The following is a 22,938-nucleotide window of genomic DNA, read 5'->3' on the forward strand; positions in this document are numbered from 1 at the left end:
TGTTTCTCAATAGGTTATGTCCTGGCATCTTCATACCTGCTGCCTAACAACTGAAACAAGATCCAGTGTCAGTTTTCATTTGTGTTTGAGGAAGTACTCTACACCACGGAATCATAGACTCATTAGGATTGGAAAAGACCTTTAAGAATCTTAAGACCAGCTGTCAAGCCAGCATCACCACCATGTTCACTATTTAAGCATATCCTCAATTGCCATATCCACACATATTTTGAACATTTCCAGGAATGGTCACTTCACCACTTCCCTGCAGAGCTTGTTTCAATGTTTGACAACCCATTCTGTAAAAATTTATTTCCTATTATGCAATCTAAACCCCCCTGGCATAGCTTGAGGCCATTTCCTCTTACCATGTCACCTGTTGCCTGGGAGAAGAGGCCAATCCCCATCTGGCTACAACCTCCTTTCTGATTGTTGCATAGAGTGATCAGGTCCTCCTGACCCTCCTTTTCTTTAGGATAAACAACCCAAATTCCCTCAGTTGCTCCTCATCAGACCCTTCCTTGTGCTTGAGATGCTCCAGACCCTTGTCCAGCTCCATTGCCTTTCTCTGGACTCGATTCAGCACCTTAGTGTTCTGAATTGAGGGACCCAGAACTACCAGTGCCCAAGGTATGGCCTCACCAGTCCTGAGTACAGTGGAGCAGCCACTGCCTTGGCCCTGCTGGCTACAGTATTGCTGATCCAGGCCAGGATGCCATTAGCCTTCTTGGCCACCTGGGCACAGCTGGCTCATGTTCAGATACTGTTCACCAGCCTCCCAAGGCTCTTTTCCCCAGGCAGCTTTCCAGCCACTGTGGCAGTTCATAGCACTGTGGGGTTGTTGTAATTCAAGGGCAGGACACAGCACTTGGCCTTGTTAAACCTCATCCAGTTGGTCTCAGGCCATCAATCCAGCCTATCCAGATCCCTCTGCAGAGCCCTCCTGCCTTCCAGCAGATAAACACACCCTCTCAGCTTGGGGTTGTCTGTGAACTTGATGAAGATGCACTCCTGAAATGAAGGAGAAATAAAGGAAGACACAAAAAAGGACACTGCCAGTCTGAAGAATCGGCTGCAAGAACTAGCAAAATTAATCTGACATCTTTAGAGTGTTTAATTAGTAGTTCACAGACCTGGGTCATACAGTGTATGACCAGTCTTTCTCAGCATTGTCACTTAGGTTGATTTTTCACATACCAAACAATCTTTGGTAGCACTAATCACTTTCAGGGGCACTCAAAGAGCAAGAGTACTGGGAAGCCTCAGGAGGACAATCTGGGCATGACAAAGATGAACAGGAGATATGAAAGCATACAAAGACTTTTGGAAGGCTGGAAGTGATAAGTATGATTGTCTGTTTGTGGCACAGAAGGAAAGAATTTCCTGCATTTTTTTTCCAGCCCCTAAGTTGCATATTATTTTGCTTATCTCTTTGAACCAACCATAGCACAGACTTTCTTAACAATTCTACAATAAGTTTTTCATATAATTACTGGTTTATGCATGGGCCAGACATAACATGGCAGCAGAATCTTTATTCATGTCCTTGAGTATGCAATACACAGGCACAGTCAGAGTGCCAAATATTTTCAAGAATAATGTAATTGTCTAAAAAGCATGAAGGGTTGTGCAATAAAAAAAAGGGCTGTACCCTGTGAGGGAAGAAGGGAGAGAGAGAAAGAGAATAGATGAAAAAATATGAGTTAAGCAGAACCTGCTAAAATGCTAGGAAATGCCACTAAATATGGAAGTGCAAGCGATATAAGTGATCTGGTGCTTGCAATATTAATTATAGGGATCCAGGAGAGGGGATGAAACCATAACTACAAGAAGAGTATGTCCTTTCTGCATGCAAACACATATACACACAGAGGAAGAAAACCCAGCCCCTGTAATTCCCATTCCTGGGGAATTTTCTGCATGTGTACCTGTCACAGGGCTTGCAAGGGTTGCAGGATGAAGAGAGAGGCGAGAATGTTGACCTCATGTTCAGAAGGCTTGATTTATTATTTTATGATATATATTACATTATGACGATACTAATAGGAATAGAGAGAAAAGTTCTCAGAAGGCTAGCTAAGCTAAGAATAGAAAAGGAATTAATAACAAAGGGCTGTGTCTCAGCAGAGAGTGTGACCCAGCTCTACCATGAGGGTCAGTAAATCCAAACATCCACCCGAGACCAATCACAGATCCACCTGTTGCATTCCACAGCAGCAGATAACCATTGTTTACATTTTGTTGCTGAGGGCACAGCTTCTCAGAAGGGAGAAAAATCCTAAAGAAAGGATTTTTATGAAAAGATGTTGGTGACATGTACCCTCCTCCATTTTCCAATTACTAGCCCAATGATCACAGCTGAAGTGTTTGGATGACCAACACTCAGGGAGAGAAAGGAGGAAGTTGAGACTTTGGCTGTGAGTTACCCTGTCCAGACTGTATTTGTGTAATGATTTTCTCATTTCCTCTCCCATCACAAACAGATGCAGCAGAGAAAAAGAGAAGTGAAAAAAATCCAATAGAATTCCTGACATCTCTGCTGCCAAGTACATATTTTGGTTGCTTATTCAGCTCTATTTTAGTATTTCATGTTTAATGATTCATTTTTCATCTGGGAGTCTCTTAAAACTCTGCCTAGGCTATGAATAGTCTAGAGCTAGGTCTTTGAAACAAAACCAACTATTAGTGATTATAATATAATGTTATTTTGTTGAACTCAGACCTGCTTGTTAAACCACTGCCACATTTATCTCTTAAGACCCATCTGCTACTTAAGAGCATAAACAGAAATGAAGGTTTTCCTAAAGTTCCAGCCCTGCTGAGTCAAAAAATGTTAGGGTTTATTGGAACTACAGGATCAAGCTTGTGCAATCAAAATACTAGACTTGCCTTCAGTAATTGAATGTCATGAAAATTTCTTCTAGGCCCATACTTCATGAAAAAGAAACAGAATTCTGGAGTTGAGGGGAAATAAAAATGTTAACCGTGTTATTACAAGGACATTTTTACTCTTCAGAAATTTACAATACTACAAGAATTGCTTTTTCAAATAAGAACACGGTGCACGGAAATTACATATCTATGTGCTTTATTTCAAGCCTAAAAGAAAAAAGAAACAAAATTGAACAATTCTCTAGAGAAACTGATTCCACTCCAAGATCTGCCACTGAGTCTCCAAGTGAGGTCAAAGAAATCTTTTAACTCAAAATGTGTCCACTTTGCCATTCATAATGTAGTTGTCATTTGCTGATCAATCAAATTAGGATTCTGGGCCTATAAAAACTCATACAACACAAAAATAAAAAAACCAGCATATACACAGAACATATGAAATGCTTCAACACCCTGGAAAATCATCTCTACCTGTTTTAACTGAAGAAAACTTACTAAAACCAGTAAAAATTTAAATTCTCATGGTCTTGGTGCCTTAACTGTAGAGTGAGAATAAGAACTTCTGGTGTTTCTGTGAAAATTGATTTGATTTTTATTCATTTGAAGGCCTAAGACACAATTGGTGTGGGTGTCTTGAAATAAAACTAAGGAAAAAGTAGTCACTCTTTATGTAGAAAAACACTTGAAAACTGGAATATGACCTAAATCATGCAAATGTGTAAGGAAAACAGTACAATGAAAGGTTATTTATTAATTTTCTCCATCCTCCAGTAAACAAGAAGAATCCTGTGGAAAGAAAAAGAAGACACAGTCACTAATAATATCATTATGTGTGTAGAGAATTAAAATAAGGTTGCTGAGAAAATCTGTATTTTCCCAAAGATTTAAGCACTTGATCTTTTGTTGTAAATTCACCTATTCTAACTGCTTGATAGGCAATCAGCACATATACAAACCATGAAAGAACTCAACAAGGGTCAGAGGACTTCTGTTTGAAATACTGCCTTTATAAATATTAACAATCAATTCTCCACGAAATGATCTAATATGTTATTGTAAAAAGTTTATATTTAAAATTTAAGATTTAAAATAGCAAGTGTGTAAAACCAGACCATTGATACTCTTAGTAAATGAAAGCCAGCAGAAAACCCCCAAACTTCTGATCATGAAAACTAAAAACACCACCTTATGGCAACAGTGAGGATGACTTGAAACAGATATTAAGGAATTCAAGTAAATATTTCCCTCTGTCTTATACAGAGGTTCGTAGCAAACAAGAACCTTTAAGCAAATTAATTTCTTTTTGACAATATAAAAAAACCTATTATCTTGTAAAAACTGATTAAATTTTTACTTCAGTACAAAGCAAAGAATAATGTTTAACACATGTAACTAATTTTTTTGATACTGCATACTACCATTAAATATGTAGCTGTAAATTTTAAATTGAGTAAGTGTTCCTCTTTTTTGTACACTGGAAGCTTCTGGCCTTCTGAATGTCTGTGGAGCAACACGTGTAATCAAAGTAGTTATCAAGTTCTTCATATGTTGCAAATTTTTATTTAAGTACACCTACTTCAGATTAAGTCGGAACTCTATGATCTGTCATAAGGCTCACTTAGTACTAAGTACATAATTCCTTGACATGAACAGGGTATGCACACAGCCTGCACACTTTCAACAGGGAATGGCATTGCAGCGACCTGATCTAGTTACCTGATTCTTCCAGACAAACTGGAATTCCATTGCTACAACTTAAAATGCTTCAAGCTAAGCACAGACATTAGCCATTAGCCATCAAGTTAAATCCAAGCTGACCTCCATGGAAATTAGGCACATGAATAAGTGTTTTGGTAACTTTATTCATTTTATACAAGCATCAATATTATTGCTTAGTAAGAAGATTGCGAGGCAAAGCTGTGAGTAGTGCAGCTATTCTAGAGGTAAATATTTACACAGCTTGTAAGTAAACCCTATCTCCTCCTAGCACACTGTGTTGTCAATGTAGAAGAATCTATCTCCTTAAAAGAGAATTAAATATATTGTAATGAGATATAACCATCATGTCTAGACTGTTCCTTCACAACAAATCTAATTTTTAAATAACAATGTTATTATCTGCCACCTGCCTGTGCTAATAACTATGTAAAATGAGCTAACACAGATGCATTCACCTTATAAAAAGTAATCTGTCATAAACATGAGCCAATGTCCTGCGCGTGCCTGAGTAACTATGTATAGGGCATCTAGACATTATTTTCTAGGGCTTATTTAGGCTACATATTTAAACTGTACGCACAAAATGTTCCCACATGGAAAAATACCAATATATCTTCACTTACACGGACAATAATAAACCACAGAAGGACCACTAAATCAAGATTTAAAGAGAGATGAAGAAGAAATGATTTAAGGCAAAATTTACAAGATTCCCTTTAAGCTGGGCAAGTCTTTTCTGGGCCTCTTTTCACTACCAACTCACCTACTCATCAGCTCCTCTCTCATCTACCTTGGTTTTTTAAGGTCTACCTCCCATTTACCTTCAATGACCACACGCATCTCACTGAGGCAGTATACTGCCATGACTGACAAGGTGGAAGTAGATAAGGTAGAGCTTTTACCAAGCAGAATTTCAAGAGACATCTAGTAAAGCATGGGAGACGCACTATCTGAGCAGTTTTGACCTGGCAGTTTTTAAGCCTACATCTACCATTTAAAAAAATATATAGGTATACAGGCTGATTCCTTCAACTTCTGTACCCATAAATTTCTGGGTGCAAGAAGTTGCATTTCTGAGCTAGTTTTTGGAGCTGGTGCTCTCTTCAATTTAGCAGCCTCCATCTTCTAGGCTTTTCTTCCAGAAACTAACCTTGAAGGGATGAGCTTCATAGTAGTTCAATACGGCAGTTAATGTAGTACAACAAAGATCTGTGTGTAATGTAGTACAACAAAGATCTTGTAGTTACAGCAAAGATCTGTGGCACCAGCTGAAATATTTAGTGTAAGTGCCACAGAATTCAGGACACGTATCATGCAGGCCTATAGAAAGAAATCCAGTGACGAACACAGGGAGCCTGCAGTCTCAATAAAAAGAACAGTGAGGTCATAGCAGTGTCTCAATAGAACTGTTTCATTCACACTCACATGAAGATACTGGCTGTAAATACTGTTGTGTATCATGTCAGAACTCTAGCAGTTGTCTCCTGAAATAAATTGGCATCTGTTCCAAACATGAGACATCAACTACAACATTGTCAACAGCATTACCTTACTACTACTGTTCCAGTGGTTAACATGGCTCCAGTTCTAATCATCAATGCTATTGGAAATAGTGGGTCCCTAATTTCTGCCAGGTGACCATGAACTGAGCCCCCAGGCATTCCCATGCACACATGAGGGATGGGAAACCCAGAGTCTGGTGTCTGGCAGGTTGACTTTGATTCTGGATAGTGATTGTGCTTGGGAAAGCCTTTCATAGGAAGCATAGGTTTCCTTGTCAGCACTTACTGAACAACAGAAGAGGGTTTCCTTGTTGAAAGAGAAAGGAAGGCAGAGAGGAAGGAGGAAAGAAGGAAGAAGGCAAGACATGGAAATGTTTATAGTCCAGCAAAATGCAATCATTGGTTCATATAATCATTAACAGCACCTCTGAATGATACCTATGCAAGAAGGTTCACCTTTCCATTCCTTTCATGAGTCCTCAAAGGCCTCTTCATATTCCACTGCAGTCCATTTCATTTCACATTCCTTTAAGTGATCTGGACACAGCCTCTCATTCTTGAGAAGCTGACAGCAGAACATCATAAAATGCAGCATTTACAAGTCACAGATAGAAAGAAAACAAATGTCTTCCTAAGACAAAAAACCTGTATGTTGTAACATGCAACTACTTTATTGCTAAAAGTGCCAAAAGTGTACTTTTACTTACAATAAAAGGGGACAAAATATATTAGCAGCAGTTCATCCATGTTCGACTGATAGTTGTTTATAACTGAAGGCTACTGTCCTCTCATGTTAGTAGGAGTTGCTTACAGAGGTTGCCTGCTTTGACTAAACCTTTCTTCACAGCAGCTTCACGCAATGGCTAGAGGGGACCTTTTTGGGGTTGCACTGGCCCTGGGGAAAAATCCACAAAATCCTAAATCAAATACGTTTCTTGAGTGCTTGGCTTGATAAGGAAGAGGAAGCCTGGCTGATTACAATTCAGCTTAGGAACTGCTGCTGAAGAGAAGTCCAAGCTGTCTGACAGCAAATAGTCAAAATAAAGAAAAAAAAAAGAGTCTTGGGCTAGCAGCCATCTTAGCCAGAGCTAGTAGCAGAGTGTCAGGTGACGTATTTCAGAAGGAACATTTCACTGTTTGGCAATAACTCCAACAAAGTGGGCACTTGGTTTTGGCTGGTAATGTTAGTAGACGGATGCTCTGTCAATGATGATAGGATACCTGCCACACATCTGTGTCAGATATATCACTGATATTATTCAGAAATATCCTCAGGGGAAAAGCCTGTGAACACTTCTGTTTTTGCCATAGTTGGTAACAGAATTACTGAGATTCAGGCAATACAGGCTGAATGTTGACTCTCCTCCTGTATTTCTGCAACAGGCAAGGGAAACTCTCATCTTCTTCCCACAATCAACACTCCAGTGAATGTCTTGCTGGAGTCAGTTTATTCTGTAAACTTCACGATGGTGGAAGTAACTAGAAAATATTACTTTGCCATGCTAGTTAAGTTTTATAACACATCTATATCCTCCATATAACCTCTTACTGAGATTAAATAGCAACATAGGAACTAGATTCCTGATTACTAGCTAGGAAGAAAAGAGACACACTTGGAAGCCTTGCTGCAGAATTTTTAAGGGGATGTTGCCTTTCAGTGTATGGGCATAGAGTCCCTGAGAAGTCTGCCACGAATATTTCTAGGATTAAGTGTCATCAGTTTTGAAAAGTGCAAAGGACATTATTGACACATGCAGCAACAGTCAAAATAGGTCAGTCTATTTAACAATCCAAAATGGTGGTTGATCAAGGGCTAACCCTGGACAAAGCATATGCTCTCTTCTTTCACCCATTAAGAGTTGCAACTTCATAGTAAAGCATTAGCCAAGTTTATAATGCTTCTACATAAAAGGCTTGTAGTCCATTGTCAGTCTTAGACTTTAAGTAGTTTCTGAACAAAATATTCAAATTAGTTCTGAAAATACGAAATTATTATCATCTTGCATTTAACCACAGAAAGATTTTGCGAAGCTGTAGATTTAACTTTGCTGAATAAAACATATTCACACTAGCCTTCCCTTGCTTTTGCTCACTGCAGAATGGTACATATGCTACCCAAAACTGGACTTGTGTTTGCTGCAAGAAAAGAAACAAAAGACAATCCTAAATGTTTCAACAAGATTTTGCTGTGGAATGCCATATTCAAGACAAGTCTCACACCTTGGTATAAGGGGCGTTGGTACATTTTTTTCACTATACTTTGTACTTAAGACCACAGTTGATGTGACAGAACAGTTACCACAGCAACAACACACAGCTAAAACCCCAAAACTTGCGGTTTTAATCACAATTTTGCCCTTTTATTAATTTAGAAAGAAAACAAAACTGAATCTAACATGAATTTTAAAATTTTCATTTAAAATTTGAAACATTACAAATTATTTTATTTCTTATTTATGGTATCTAGTAATGCAAATGGGCAGAACAGCATTTACAATATTAAAAAATGAGGGAAATATTTCAGTTTCATAGGTACTGAAGACATGTATCAGCACCAAGGACAACAGAGTTTGCATTCAAATAAAAAAATAAATACCATATTTTATGATTTACAATTTTTTAATATGTCCTCCTTTAGTTTTCTTTTTCTTGAAACTTACACCAACACAAGTGAATTTAAGGGTCTTTCTTGGGGACAGCTAGAGTTGCCAATATTATAAATTAAAATCTTAATGACTATCCACTACTTATATCCAAAAGACTACAAATACTTCAGTTAAATCAATATTGCTACTGGCGTTCAGGTATTTCATGGTATGTTAGTGGAAAACATAAAAAACTGGACCAGAAGCACCACAGCTGCTCAGGCAAATAAGCCCTGGTCTTACATTGCCTCTGGGAAAATGAATGCTGTCATGTCCAGCTTGGACAGAACAAGGCCTAGAACATCTATCCTACTTGCAGATATAAAGCAGATGCGTACTCATATTAATTATGGGTACATAATTACCCATAATAATGTACCCATTATTAATAGCCATATTAAATTTAGAGCCCTATTTCCTGCATTTACTTTCTAGTATCAAATGGTTCTGAAGCTGCTACAAAATCTAAGTCTCTAAGTCAACTGAAGCTATTTAGAGAGCTAAAATTGAAAATTTAGTAACTTATCTTTTATATGGATAGAAGAAGAAGGGAAATTATTTATACAACTCAAGACCAAAAGTATGACAGCTGCACAACCTTTGTATGTGTTTCCATCAGCATATACTCATAGAAACATAGAATCACAGAAGGTCCCAGATAACTGAAAGCTGGCTAACATCCCAATTTTCAAGATGGGCAAGAGGAATGACCCTTGTAATCACCCACCTGTCAGTCTCACTTCAATGCCTGGCAAAATCTGGAGAAGATTATTCTGTGAGTTATTGAAAAATACCTGAAGGACATCACAGTCATCATTCACAGCCAGCATGGGTTCATGAGGAGAAAGTCCTTCTGATACCCATTCATTACAAGGTTCTCCACCTCATCGATCAAGGGAAGACAGTTAATGTAATCATAGTTTTGGATTCAGTAGTCATCAATGCTGTTTTTCACAGTGTCCTGGACAAAATGTCCAGCACTCAGCTGGATGAACACATCATCACAAGCAGAGCAACTGGCTCGTGGATTGGGCACAGTGGGTGACAATGAATAGGGTGACATGAGACTGGTGATCTGACACCAGTGGGGTTCCACTGCACTCCATTCCAGACCCAGTACTCTTCAATGTCATCATAGATGACTTAGATGCAGGATTTGCAGGCATACTAAGCAGGCTTGTGAAAAACTATCTTGGGAGGTTGTTGTGGATCAACCTGGGCCAAATGGCAGGCACCAATGAAAGCTGTTCATTAACTTCCCTCTGCAGCTGGACACAGGACAGAAAATATAACAAAGAGTTCAGGGGTTGAGATAAGGACCAGGAGAGACCCCTCATCAAATACCACCATGGGCAAAACAGGCTCAGCTTAGGGATATTAGGTGAATTTATTACTTACAAAAAAAAAAAATCTGAGCAAGATAATGAGAAGTAAAACAAGCCCTTAAAACCACCTTCACCCCACCCCTGGCTCTTTCTTAGCTCTACCTCTTACCCCAGCAGTGCAAGGAGACATAGAATGGGGATTATATTCAGCTCATCTCCTGTGGCTTCTCCTGCTGCTCAGGAAGAGAAGCCATTCCACTGATACATCATGGGGACTCTCCCAGTTCTCCGTGAACTTCTCTGACGTCACTCCATCTCACAAGCAACAGCTCTCTGCAAACTGCTGCAATGTGAGTCCACCCCACAGGCAGTTATCCTCCCCAAACTGCTGCAGTATGGGTCACTCCTCCCTGGGGTTGAAGTCCCTCAAGGAAAGGCTACTCCAGCACAGATCTCCCACAGGATCACAACTCCCTCCCAGACATCCACCTGCTTTGGTGAGGGCTCTTCCATGGGCTGCAGGTGGATCTCTGCATGCCCATGAACCTCCATGGGCTACAGGGACACAGCTGCTTCACCATGGTCTTCATCACAACCTGCAGATGAATCTCACCTCCTCCATCTCCTCCTCCACTGACCTTATGGTCTGCATAGTTGGTCTTCTCACATGTTCTCATCCTGCTCTCCTCTGGCTGGAATTAAAACTGCTCAACAATTTTTTGTTTACCTTTCTTCTTAAATGCGTTATCACAGAGGCATTACCACCATTTTTAACTGGCCCAGGCTTGGCCAGCATGTTTATCTTTGTAGACACAGGGATTGGCACTGCTGAACATGATGGAAGCCTCTAGCAGTTTCTCTCAGGAGCCACCCCTGTAGCATCCCCTCCTACCAAAAACCAATGCAAAACCAATAGAAGAGAAAAGAAACTGAGGGTGTCTTGTTCAGACAAGATGGATCAATATAATGATCTTGAAAGAAGTGGCAGGTCTGCAATAGAACAAAGCTCTTTTTACCCTTCACTGTAGTTTCAGTGCAATAGGCTTAAAATTACTAGAAACAAGATTTAGATTTCATATCAGGAAAGGCAAAATTAAAGATCTTATAGAATGCACAGTGAAACTGGACAGTGAAACTTTAAATTAAATTTCACCACCTATCTGAGCAATCTTCTTACTGCAAGTGTACTATTAACTCTCAGAAACATCACAAAAATGCTGATGTATATGTCTGCTTTGATTCAGCTGGTTTAAGTTGTAAAACTTTATCTTTGAAAAACTGTGTTTTCTGTTTAGAAAGATGAGAGGCTTTTAGACTCTATCAGAGCACAGAATAAAAATGACTGTGGTCTGAATAGAAATCTACAAAGTCACACATCTCTTTTTGGACAATGCCCAAGGCAGGTAAAAGGAGTAATACCAGTGCAAACATATTCCCTATGAAATCTCCCAAGGCTCAAAATGTGGCAATTAGACCTTTCAATAATTTAATCTCTTGAAGAAGTTTCTTTAAGATTCTTCATAAATGCCATTTACCTTACCTACAGACTTTTGGCTGGATTTATTTTCTTTTTTTAAGAAAAAGCTGTGGAGTAAAAAAGAATTGGTTTCTTAAAAATGAGTACTTCTTTATACAATGCATGATCCAGTCAGCTGGTGAACTGAAACTAACTTTTCTTTAAAACATGAACAATTAAATGCTTGGGTGAGAATGTGTACTTTTTCACCCTCTGTCTTTATCGACCAAGTTTTCTGAAGCTAATATGAATGAATGTTTCTATTAAACAGGACTAAACTTAGGAAAGAAAATTGATAAACAAAGTGCCCATATACCTAGATTGATACAAATAGGTATCAAAAGGAACTGGCATAACTTTTGAACCCAGACTACACCAACATCCAACCTGAATTGCGCTGGATGCAAGGAAGGCCAAGGAAGCTTGCTCCATCAACCACATGGTATTGGACATATCAGAAATCAAAACTGTTCCTAAAACTCCATACCAGTCGTATAATTGCTTTACAGATGGTTTTCCTGTAAATTGAGCCTCATAATTTTGGAGGCATTGGTGAAAGAAGCCTATATAAAATTTTTGAGAAGATTTGTGGCTGGTTTTATTTTTCCATCACAAAATTTGTTTGGAAACATAAATAATCTGCTCAATTTTATTTTTTTCTGCAGGAAAACATCAAAGTTTACCTGCAGCATATACAAGAGCTTAAAGATTGATTGCATTTCCAGTGATTTTAACTTGCTTAAACAGTTCAAATATCTGTGCATAACACCTCTTCAGAGTGGCTCAAAGCCTAGGAAGATTCTACAGGTTTGAATTCCAGGATGTCAGGAAGACAGTCTATACTTCTGAAAGATTTCACTTATGTTTAGTTTAACATTGATGGTCCCCTCTATATATGGAAACAGCATACTTTGCCTTCTATAATTCATGGTTCTCTCACCTGCAGTCTACAACCCAGTTATTCTTTACTAAGTCTCCAGATTCCTCAGCTAAGCAGTTCCAAGAATTAGTGTTGTATTTCCATTTCACTTTTATCTTTGTGCAAGCAGAAAAAGTTAGATACAACAGGAAGCAAAATAAAACCTTACATTTATTATAAATACAATCTATTTCCTAGCTATATGTGGCACGCGGGCAGCTGTAGGTGAAAATTACCTTGGGAGGCTAATTTGACCTCATCTGAGCTATTATTAGTGCAGTAAGAAGGTTTCAATATAACAGATCAGTTGGCAGAAGTAAAGAAAATCTACAGCAGACTCCCTCTCCACCCTGTCACTGTTGAAATGACCTCAAAGAAAGGTACTCCAATTTTGTTCAAACACCAAGAGGGTGAAGAATCAGGAAAAATTATTCCTCTTTCTCTGTAACCCATAACTCAGGCACTTTTAGGATACAGTCACCCCTACCAATACTGCTGTAGAAAGCTTATGCCTTGAAATATATGGATATAAGGAATTAGCAAAAAATTACACATTAATTCTAAACTAGAATTTGAACATTTTGTTTACATTATCAGGATTATGGTGGAAACTGCAACACATTTTAAAAAGTGTATCTTCCAGGTCTTAAAGACTGTTCTAATTTTTATGGCACTAGCCAAAAACTAAACAGAACTGCTCTGTGTCGACTACATTCATGAAAGTACTACCACACATTTCAGTAACAGCTGCTTCTGATGTCAGTGTTTCAATTCAGAGTTACAGAATATTTAGAATTTTCCCAAAGGCTTACCTCTGCTTCACTACTGGTCTGAATACTGACATCACACAGCAAGATCCTAAAGTCACTGAGCCACATCTGTCCACACAAGTTGAAGACAGATCTCACAAAAAATTAACTCAACAGTTGCAATCAGGAATCTCCACAGCAAGAAGATGTTGCAATACCATGTTTTGCATAATTATATTAATATCCCAAGTATCCTTAAAATGTATAGTGTTGGAGCATCATACTAAATGCTAGGAGCACTGTAAACACATTTTATTTTTTCACTGAAGTTTACATGAACAAAACATGTTAATTCAGTTGTTTAAATTCTCAACACAGAAGGCAGTGGTTTGGCTTTTTATTGGTAAACAATAAATCATCTACTCAATTAAAGTCATGTTCTAACAATTCTGAGAAGTTCCACAGTGGCTTTATTTACTTACAATTTAATATCAGAAGAAAAAATTAACATTCCAGGTTACTGTAGGAAAAAAGTGTATACCATGCTTAATGGCATACAAGACTTCTAACAAGCAAAAAATACCCTGTTTTACAAAGATTCTCCATTTTAAATAGGTTTTTATCTTATCACAGTTAGTACTCTCTCCCCCTAAGCTACATATTGAGAATCTCTATATACAAAAAGATACAACAAATTGATACATTACTTATTGCAAGATATTAAGGATGCCAAAATACACAAATTAAATTAGTTCCCCCCCACTTGCATACCCTCTTGCTTCTTATTTCTCCCATGAAGCAGTCTCCTTCTCTGGTTCTAAGATTAAGTTCTTTCAATGAAAGGCACGTACTTCTCTACAATAGAAGAAACAGATGCATTAATCTGAATGCCCTGTTTCAAGGTGAATTTAGCCTACATTTTTAAAGATGACACATTATGAAAGAACCCAGAGAGACATGACATTTTATCATTAAATTTGACTGGAAAAACTCATAGTTACCATATTACTGTGAAGCAAAGTACCATAAACCTGCATTCATTTAACCTTTCCAAATAGAGAGAAAACTCATTTAAAAAAATAAAAAGGGATTTACCATGATGAATGTATTTTTGAATCCTCAAGGCTCCTGAGTTCCTACTGAACTCTGGCAAGTCTTAGTAGCATTTCAGTTATGGAATACTACAAATAAATTGAGTAAATTTCTCTCCTTGTGACTTGCAGCACTGAGCAAGTAGGTTCTATGTGAAGTCATAAAATGAGGATTGTAAACTAGTAGTGTGATATAAATTTGAAAAACAAACATGTGCTAATAGTATACTGTTCCTCTGTTAGCACGTATGTAAAGTTGTATTCGAGAGACCAAGGCCAGAATTTCACACTTGGGCATTTAATAATAAGCTATTGAGCAAACTGGCTAAAACCCACTGTTTTGGTAAACAGCTGCATCACAGAGACTAGTAACATGGATGATGATGACAGTGGGAGTACACTTAAATTGTGTCTATGCTACAGCGGAGGGCAGTGGGGACGGGACCTTTTTTCATACAGCTCTGAAAGAAAACAGCAACCCTTGAAAGCAGTCATGTATCTGGACACCAGTATACTAACATTACTATGGTGATTTTTAGGAGAGAAGCCAGTTTCTCTACCTAGTCCTGCAAAGGGTCTAATACAGTTAACAGCTAACCCAAAATAAGCCTACAGGGATTTCTAATATAGGCATACTATTTAGAGTAGAGTATTACCTTAAAAAAAGCTTAATATTTGCAAGCAAGAAAAATGAAAGCAGACCAGGTGCCACTACAGTCTTTTAACAGGTCACAAAGAAATTAGGAATAAAGACATATTTTATATATAAAACAATACTTTTATATATATACCAAAACTTGACTACTTTGGTGTTACTAACAAATATAAATTAACATGGAGATAAGAATTTCCTGTAACTGCTATGTTTTTTGGTGCCTTCCATTACAAGGGAAAGAAACTTAAGCACTAAATCAGCTCAACTGTTGAGTCTAAGTAGAGTAACATTGCAACTGTTCTTTACTTAACAAAGCACTAAACTCAAAAAAGTTTCATTTACCAAAAGCCTCTCTTCCTTGTTCCCAGGTTCCAGGCCTGACTATGTATTTAAGCTATCTTAAAAAAACCCCAATCAACCATAACTCTGAATTACTATAAATGTCAGAACAAAGTGTAATGACATCTCCCAAAAATACGTGAGTATCATTTTCATGATGTTGTCCTCAGCATCAAGTTTCTTTGCGTACTTAGGCATTTTGTATTCCCTTTGGCCATTGTACTTAAGCAGCAACGTGAAGACTGATTACTAAGCTTCAGTTCAGATGCAAAGAGGTTGAAACAAGGGTGCAATAAATTAACTTTATAAAGTACATTCCCAATCAAGATTAAAAAAATAAAAAAATTCAAGCACTCTAGTTTTCAAACTATCCTCCCAGCAATGATGGATGTATCTTTGCAAAGTTTGAACACCATTTTATCAAGGTGCTGTACAGAGATTTGTGGAGTAAATTCACATTGTTCAGCCCTGCTTTCTTCCTACCCATGAACACTACTTCAAATAAAAAGTAGCTCTTAAAATTTTATGAGCTTCTCCCCATAAAAGAGAACACAGGAAGATATCAATATACAAAAACAGAGAAAATTCACCATCTTCACCAAATCTAACTGAAGTCCTTGTTTTCCTGAGTTCCCAGTATCAAAACAAGAATTTCAATAATTTAGGCACAAACTTTCAGAGCACTATTGAAACAACAGTTTAGACACTTCTACTATTAAATACTTCAACAAATTTTTCTTCTTCAAAATGAAGTGTTTAGGAAACAGGAAGGCAGAAAAATCAGAAATAGGCTCTCCGAAAGTTGCAATTGTGTAATACTGTTTGTTAATGATGACTAGCTAGATTATCATTTTACTTCCTGCTAAAAAATATAGCTGATACTCCTGTAAATAAGCATTTATAAAGAGTATCACGTTAACTTGTCAACAAATACCTTAACGTCAACAAGTATGCTGAATTACAAGAGAAGCTAAAAGATTTAAGGAAGACATTGAGGGAATTCTTGGATATAATGTGACAATTAGCAATTATATTTGACATATGTGTGAGTGTATACACATATGTAAATATATATATTATATATGTATAATATATATATATATGTACTGGAACAAGACTAGTAACAAAGGGTAATGATAAATGTCACATAATTTTAAAATGCAGAGGAATGCTAAGTAGAGATACTCTAGCTATTTTAATCTATTGTATGGGAGAGAAAAAAACAAGAGAGGCTTCAACTTATGAAAACAATTAAATCAGAAAGATATAAGGCGACAAAGGCGACAAAGTTAAAGAAGACTGAACATTTCTCTTCAAGTGCTGGAACTGCATACAAATTTCCTCCTGATAAACTGTAGAACACCTGACTCAGTACTCCAATACTTTTAATCCGAGACATCATGTATTGCATTTATCCAACTTGCTTGAGATCTGAATGATTTCACATTAAGCAGTGTGAATCAATTACTTGCTGTGACTGGAAGAACTCGTCTGATCTCTTCCGATACTTGACAATAGTCAAATAGCCCTTACTATGAGCTATGACAATCCCATCAACTATTTTTCCTGCATCTTCACACATGCAATGTGATGGCATTACTCAATAAGGAAAAATTTAAGTATGAATTGCATAAATTTAAATTTTAATTTATTATGTTTAAGGACACTAAGGAAACAGAATGAAAGCTCAAACAAAATTTGGGTTTGGAAGTTCAAACAAAATACAACAAAATCTTCCTGTATCTACAAAATTTCCAAGAATAGCTTAAGAACATGAATCTTTCAGTGCAGCAGTACCAAATGTAAAATCTGGTGCAGGATCATCACCAACTGCTGACTACCTTAGCCATAAGAAAGCAGAATGAAGCAAAGCTGCTTGAAGCAGAACTCATAGGTGAAAATACACAGGAAAAACTGAGGAGAATTTAAATTAGGGAAAAAAAAAGAAAAGAGAAAGATAAAAGCTAGCTGTTGACTTAACATTAACTTCAGCGACACTCTTTGTAACAAAAATATCCTACCTTCCTCCGCATTTCTCTGGAACCCACATGTTGAAGACAAATGGTGTTTATCTTCTTGCCCACTAAATTCTTGCCCATTTAAAATTCAAGTGATCTTGACATCCCTTCTCCAACTATGCATATGAAACACAGTAGTGAGCTTTCTCAGAGAAACTGCTTATCACCCACACTCTTTCCCTTCTATGGCTAGAAGTACACTCAGGTTCTAAATACAAACCTTCGAGGATGGCTGGCATCAAACAGTGTTGTATCATCATCATCATCATCTTGTTCTAATGGGGTCAGCTCCATGTTTTCTATGTTCATATCCAAAACTCCATATCTTCGGGTTTTTCTATTTTGCCTTCTGAGCCTGAAAAGTATTTTAGAACATTCAAGTAACGTAAATATTTTGCTACTTTCTGATCAAAAAATGTAAAATATTGCTACAGTGATAATTAGTGTAAGTTTTCTAAAACCTATGATAAGCGTACACACTTAGCTCTATGAAATTCAGAGGTCAGAAAATTTTAAGTGTCAACAGTTTACATGAAATTATTAAGGCCACTAAGAGTGTCATCTGTAGTTTTATACAGGATTAATGCAGTGAATACAAAATGGCACTTAGCATCTAAATATAAGAGCCACATAAAAAAATATGCAAAAGCATACTTCAAACATATTTCTACTGAGAAAAAAATTGCCTTGCTACATATTTTCTACGTGTCTTACACATGTGTAAATAATAGCAGATCAAATCAGGTAGAAACCAAACACAGCTATATAGCAAAGCTATAACTTGTAACACAAGTAATGGCTGACACTAGAAATTTTTATTATAATTTGTGAAGTTTTTTATAGATATCAAGTTTTAAAAATTGCCTATAATTACACTTTTGAATAAGACAGAACTTGTAGAGTCAATGTCTTGTCTGCTTCACAAAGTATGGAAGAAAGAGGCAGTAACTCATGTTTCAGGATTAAGGCACAGTGCTTATCATAGACAAGCAGACTGTGTGCATCTGCTTTTGTCACTCTCCACAGTTTTGCTGCATGGGCTGGGATCCCATGTGCATCAGTCACACAATGAACCATTCCATTTGACTTTCCAGAACTACTCTTTAACTCATGGAACAAGCTTTGCTCAAGTTCCAGAGCTCAGACCAGTAGCCACTCACCAAACAGTGTGCAAAGACATCTGTTTACAGAATGCTGACAGAGTCATTTTCAGTAACTGGCTAACAATTACATGAAAGCTATAGGACTTAAAAAAAAGGGAAATAATTTGTGTCTAGGTACTTAGTGCTAAACACAAAGGTGGTAACAGGTCATTCATTTAGAAAATCTAGAATTTGCAACCCCAAGCTAGGGGCCTACCAAACATGTTTACAACATTCAGGAACTTCAACACAGAGTATTTCTGAGCGAATATAAAAAAAATTACTAATATATTACAATATTCCAGTATTGCTATAATACTACGCATAATACATTATATTATTGTATACTGTGCATAGTGACCTCTCTGTCCCACATTTAGGCAGCATTTTACCTATCTTGTAAGAGGTATCAAATACAATACTGAGATTCTCAGCTTCCAATCCTGTCCTGAAACTCCAGTCCACCTTGAAAGAACACACAACAGCATTCAATCTTGGTTTATCTTTTCACTATACTCCAAACTATAAAATATATCTCCTTTTGGAATTGAGAAGTAAATGTAACCTTGTAAGAATGGGAAAGAGATAAAGTACATACCATTCTTCAAAGTTCTCAAATTTCTGATGTTATAAGAAATAATCAACACGGCCATTTCCTCCACTCTCAACTGACATGAAAATGCAGCAACTATTATCCCAGGCATTTAACTGCTTTAGACCAGAACAAAATACCCAGCTTTTTCATTTAAAGCTGACTACTACCAAAACCAAAATTTTCACCTTTCAGTTCAAGACAAAGTCCCTTCCAAGTTCTTCATTTATTTCATCTGTTCTTTATTCCTCAACATAGAAAGAAGTTGTACACTACAAAGCACCAAGTAGAACAAAATTCTAAAACTTTTAAGATGACAGTATGATGAAAAATAGGGTTGTTTGTTACATATTGTGCCTTTTGGTTTTCACTAAAGTAGAGGTTAAGCAATTGGAACTAGGACAAGCATTGTGGATATCCTAGCAGATAAGAAACTATTTTAAACACACACACAAAAAATGAAATTAAGAAGACGTAGTACATGCTACTCATACAGTCAGTATTTCTGTCAATCTCACTTTACATTTTACCTTTTTCCCTTAATGGGTTAAAATGGAAAGTGAGTTGCTACTGTGATTTGAGAGTGACCTAAGACAATCATAGCAAATGTCTAGATGGTAGAAAAAGCAAATAAAACTTATCACAAAGCTCTCACAGATTTTAGATTCAAGCAAATCCTGTTGATAAAAGATACACTAATTACTTGAGACTCAAATCCTTCTCTATCTAAATAGTTGTTTAAAAATTACAGCAACAGGAATATTGGAGATGCTTATGCAACATGCATGTATGCTCACAGCCATGACTCTAAAGCAGTGTCCTGAGTGTTAACAAAAGATCTTCTACTCTGTGACTGTCAACTGCTCAGTTGGAAGGGACCTGCAACTACTATCAAGTCAACTGCCTGATCAACCCAGAATTTAAAGCATGATACCATGGGTATTGTCAAATGCATCTTAAACACTGATCCCCTTTCTAAGAAGCTTGTTCCAGTCATTGACCACCCTACCAGTAAAAATATGCTTCCTAACGTCCAATTTATACCTCTCTTGGTGCAACTATGAACCATTCCCATGCATCCTGTAGATGGATGTCAGCAGGAAGGGATAAGCATCTCCTTCCTCAGGGAGCAATGGAACCTCAGGGAGCAATGAGGTCACCCCTCAGGCCTTTTCTATTCCAAAGAAGACCAACTCAATCCTCAGCCGCTCCTCAACAAGACAGGCCTTCCAACTCTTTAATCAGCTTGGTTCCCCAGTCTGGTTGTATTAATGTGCCTTGGTGTGCTACTTACTCTGCACACCGTTACTCACAAGAAGGCCATGACAATGTTGAATAAAGTTGGACAATCTCCTCCCTTGACTGTTTGGTTGTGCTTTGTGAGAACCACCCAAGGGTGAAGTTGCCCTCTTGGCTGCCAGAGCACATGTTGGCTCATATTTGAGCTTGCTGTCAGCCTGAGATCCCTCTATGCATGGCTGCTCTGCAGGCGCTTCTCTCCCACGTAAAACTAGTGTCCTGCGTTTGTTCTTGTTATATGTCCTGCCACTGGTAAATGCCCAATGCGCCAATCTATCTAGATCCCTATGCAAGGCCTCTCGCGCCTTGAGAGAGCCTACTGCACCTCCCAGTTTGGCATCATCTGCAAAGTTGCTAATTGCCAAGAGTACTGAGCAAAGCTGGCCCTGGAACTGAGCACTGAAGAGCAACACTGGTGACTGGGCACCAGCCTGATGCACTGCTCCTCACTACAACCCTATGAGCCCCATCATTCAGCTCTCTCTTCTACCAGTGTACCGCAAATTTACTCACCCCACAGCGGCAGAGCTTGTCCAGAAGGATACTGTGAAGAACAGCACCAAAAGCCTTACTCAAATCCAGAAATGCTACACTCATTTTCTTCCCTTCATCCACTGGGCTGGCAGCTTGATAGAAATTTTGCAAAAAGTTTTTGTCTTACAACAAGATAATGTCTTCATGCCAAGGAAACCTATCCGATAAAATGGGTCATCTGCACTTAATCCTTATACTTCTTATATAACCACTGCAAGAACATTTCAGCTACAAGTTCAAATTCAAAAATATACAATTTACCTATTTTAAAGTTCAGAAGCAAGATGCCACAGAATTACAGAATAATGTGAATAAAGTAAAGCTTCCAGTTTACAGTAGCACCTAGAAGGCAGCACTCCAGTTGCAAATGCAGAACAGCATCCTACTCTCAAAAACCAGAATATCAAGTAACTACCACTCATCCAGAAAATAATGACAATAGATGATCATTTTCCTCTCCAGCTCCTCCAATTACAGACTTTTATGTATTTATTTATTTGGCCTTTCGACAGTACTACTCACATCTCCAAATCCAACAGGCTGGTGTTACAAGACACACTAACACCGATAAGTGCCCTCAAGGCTTCTCAAGAGTGATTTGCAAGATGCATGGAACAATCAAAATATCCTAGTTTACTTAGACTGCATATCTTATTACATGACATACACAAAACAGTCCTTCAACTGCCTTTCTAAACTAAATGATGCAGATATTAGACACAATGGGTATATCTAAATGTAATGAAAAGTACATGGAGAACTTGCTCCATAAGTGAGGTGCCTTATGCATAATCATACATTTGGGCATTGCTCTGAAGAATTCAAGCTATTAAAGCATGAGAGAGAGAAGTAAAACTACCAGGACAAAAAAAAAAAAAAATACAGGGACAAACACTGTGCAAAAGCACATTGAGCTACGTAGAGAGTATTTTCCATGAGAAACAGAAAGGCAGCTAAGTGATAGCAAGCTTTATAAGCTTTCTTTAAAAGACACAAAATAGGTTAATTTAACTGTGAAAGAAAGCATAGAAGAAAACTGTTTATTGACAAAGTAGGGGAGGACAACTTTGGTAGTTTGGCGATACAGAAGTTTGCAAACTGGTCAAAAATCACTCTAAGAACAAACAAAGTAAACTTAGGTGGGCTGACGGATGCCAGCAGTGACAAGTCCACCCGGAGGGCACAGGATGGAGACGGGAAAGGCCCAACAATAATGCGCGATTCTCGGCGACGTGAGCCGAGCAGACCGAGCTGCTCCCCGCCCACACCGGGAAGGCGGTACCGGCAGCTTCCCAGAGCAGTCGGGCGCTACTGACCGGCCCCTCAGGAGGCGCGGGGCCGACACGCTCCGCAGCCCCCGCCGCGTAGCTGCGGCCCCCGCGCCCACACGCCCGCTCACCGCCCTCACCGCACGGTCCGGATCACGAAGTAGACGATGAGGGCGGCGCTGGCCAGAACCAGCACGGACAGGGCGCGCTGGGTCATGGGCTGGCCCTGCTCGGGCGGCGCCGACACCTCGGCCAGGCGGCTGCTGCTGCTACTACTGTTGCTGCTGCTCCGCGTGGAGGCCCCGCCGGCCGCCTCCGTTGAGCGTGGGGAAGCGGTGGCGGCGTCCCGGGGGCGAGGGGCCGCAGCCTCCGCGCAGCGGGCGGCCTCCAGCAGCACCAGCAACACCAGCAGCGGCCCCACCAAGAGCTGCGGTAGCGCCGGCGACCGCATCTCCCCCTGCCTCCCGCCCACTACGGCCGCGCAGTGCGGCTGGGCCCTGCCGCCGTCAGTGAGGCCGCCGGAAGCGGAAGCTTCTCCATTCCCTCTCCGTGTCGCCACATTTCTTTCGTGGGTCCCCCTCTTTTTCTCTGGATGGTCAGTCGCGCTTGGGGGCGAGTGAGGGGCTATTTGGAATGTAACAAATTTAAGGCGGGATAGTTTTTTTTTAACCAGTCCTCTGTTTTACCCTGATTCTATGTTCAAAAGAACAGAAATTTTATAACTGACTTTAGT

The 22,938-nt window shown here is 38.7% G+C and overlaps 1 protein-coding gene across 3 annotated transcripts; it reads right to left on the bottom strand.

The window, feature by feature from the left end:
* Positions 1-3,071: 3,071 nt before the first annotated feature.
* On the bottom strand, positions 3,072-22,729 carry FAM174A (family with sequence similarity 174 member A). Of its 3 annotated transcripts, XR_001333288.3 has the most exons (5): positions 22,346-22,729; positions 17,591-17,725; positions 14,039-14,122; positions 6,821-7,008; positions 3,072-3,678 (listed from the first exon to the last, which is right to left on the bottom strand). XR_001333288.3 is itself a non-coding variant. In XM_014273104.3 (3 exons), the coding sequence occupies exons 1-3, from the start codon at positions 22,654-22,656 to the stop codon at positions 14,101-14,103; spliced, it is 468 nt and encodes a 155-aa protein (XP_014128579.1). In that variant the 5' UTR covers positions 22,657-22,728; the 3' UTR covers positions 13,556-14,100. The 3 variants fall into 3 exon arrangements, 1 of the variants encoding a protein (XP_014128579.1); XR_001333286.3 differs by lacking the exon at positions 6,821-7,008; XM_014273104.3 differs by lacking the exons at positions 3,072-3,678; positions 6,821-7,008 and having other exon boundaries at positions 13,556-14,122; positions 22,346-22,728.
* Between the last annotated feature and the right edge of the window lie 209 nt (positions 22,730-22,938).

Source organism: Zonotrichia albicollis, chromosome Z (genome assembly GCF_047830755.1).
Source record: "Zonotrichia albicollis isolate bZonAlb1 chromosome Z, bZonAlb1.hap1, whole genome shotgun sequence".
NCBI lineage: Eukaryota > Metazoa > Chordata > Aves > Passeriformes > Passerellidae > Zonotrichia > Zonotrichia albicollis.

Excerpts from the sequence above, each read along its gene's own strand:
- FAM174A (XM_014273104.3), bottom strand. The coding sequence starts at position 22,656 with ATGCGGTCGCCGGCGCTACCGCAGCTCTTGGTGGGGCCGCTGCTGGTG. Across the intron at positions 17,726-22,345 it reads TTCGTGATCCGGACCGTGCG|GCTCAGAAGGCAAAATAGAA; the intron begins GTGAGGGCGGTG and ends AATACTTTTCAG. Across the intron at positions 14,123-17,590 it reads GATGCCAGCCATCCTCGAAG|AGAAGTACGTGCCTTTCATT; the intron begins GTTTGTATTTAG and ends CTTCTATTGTAG.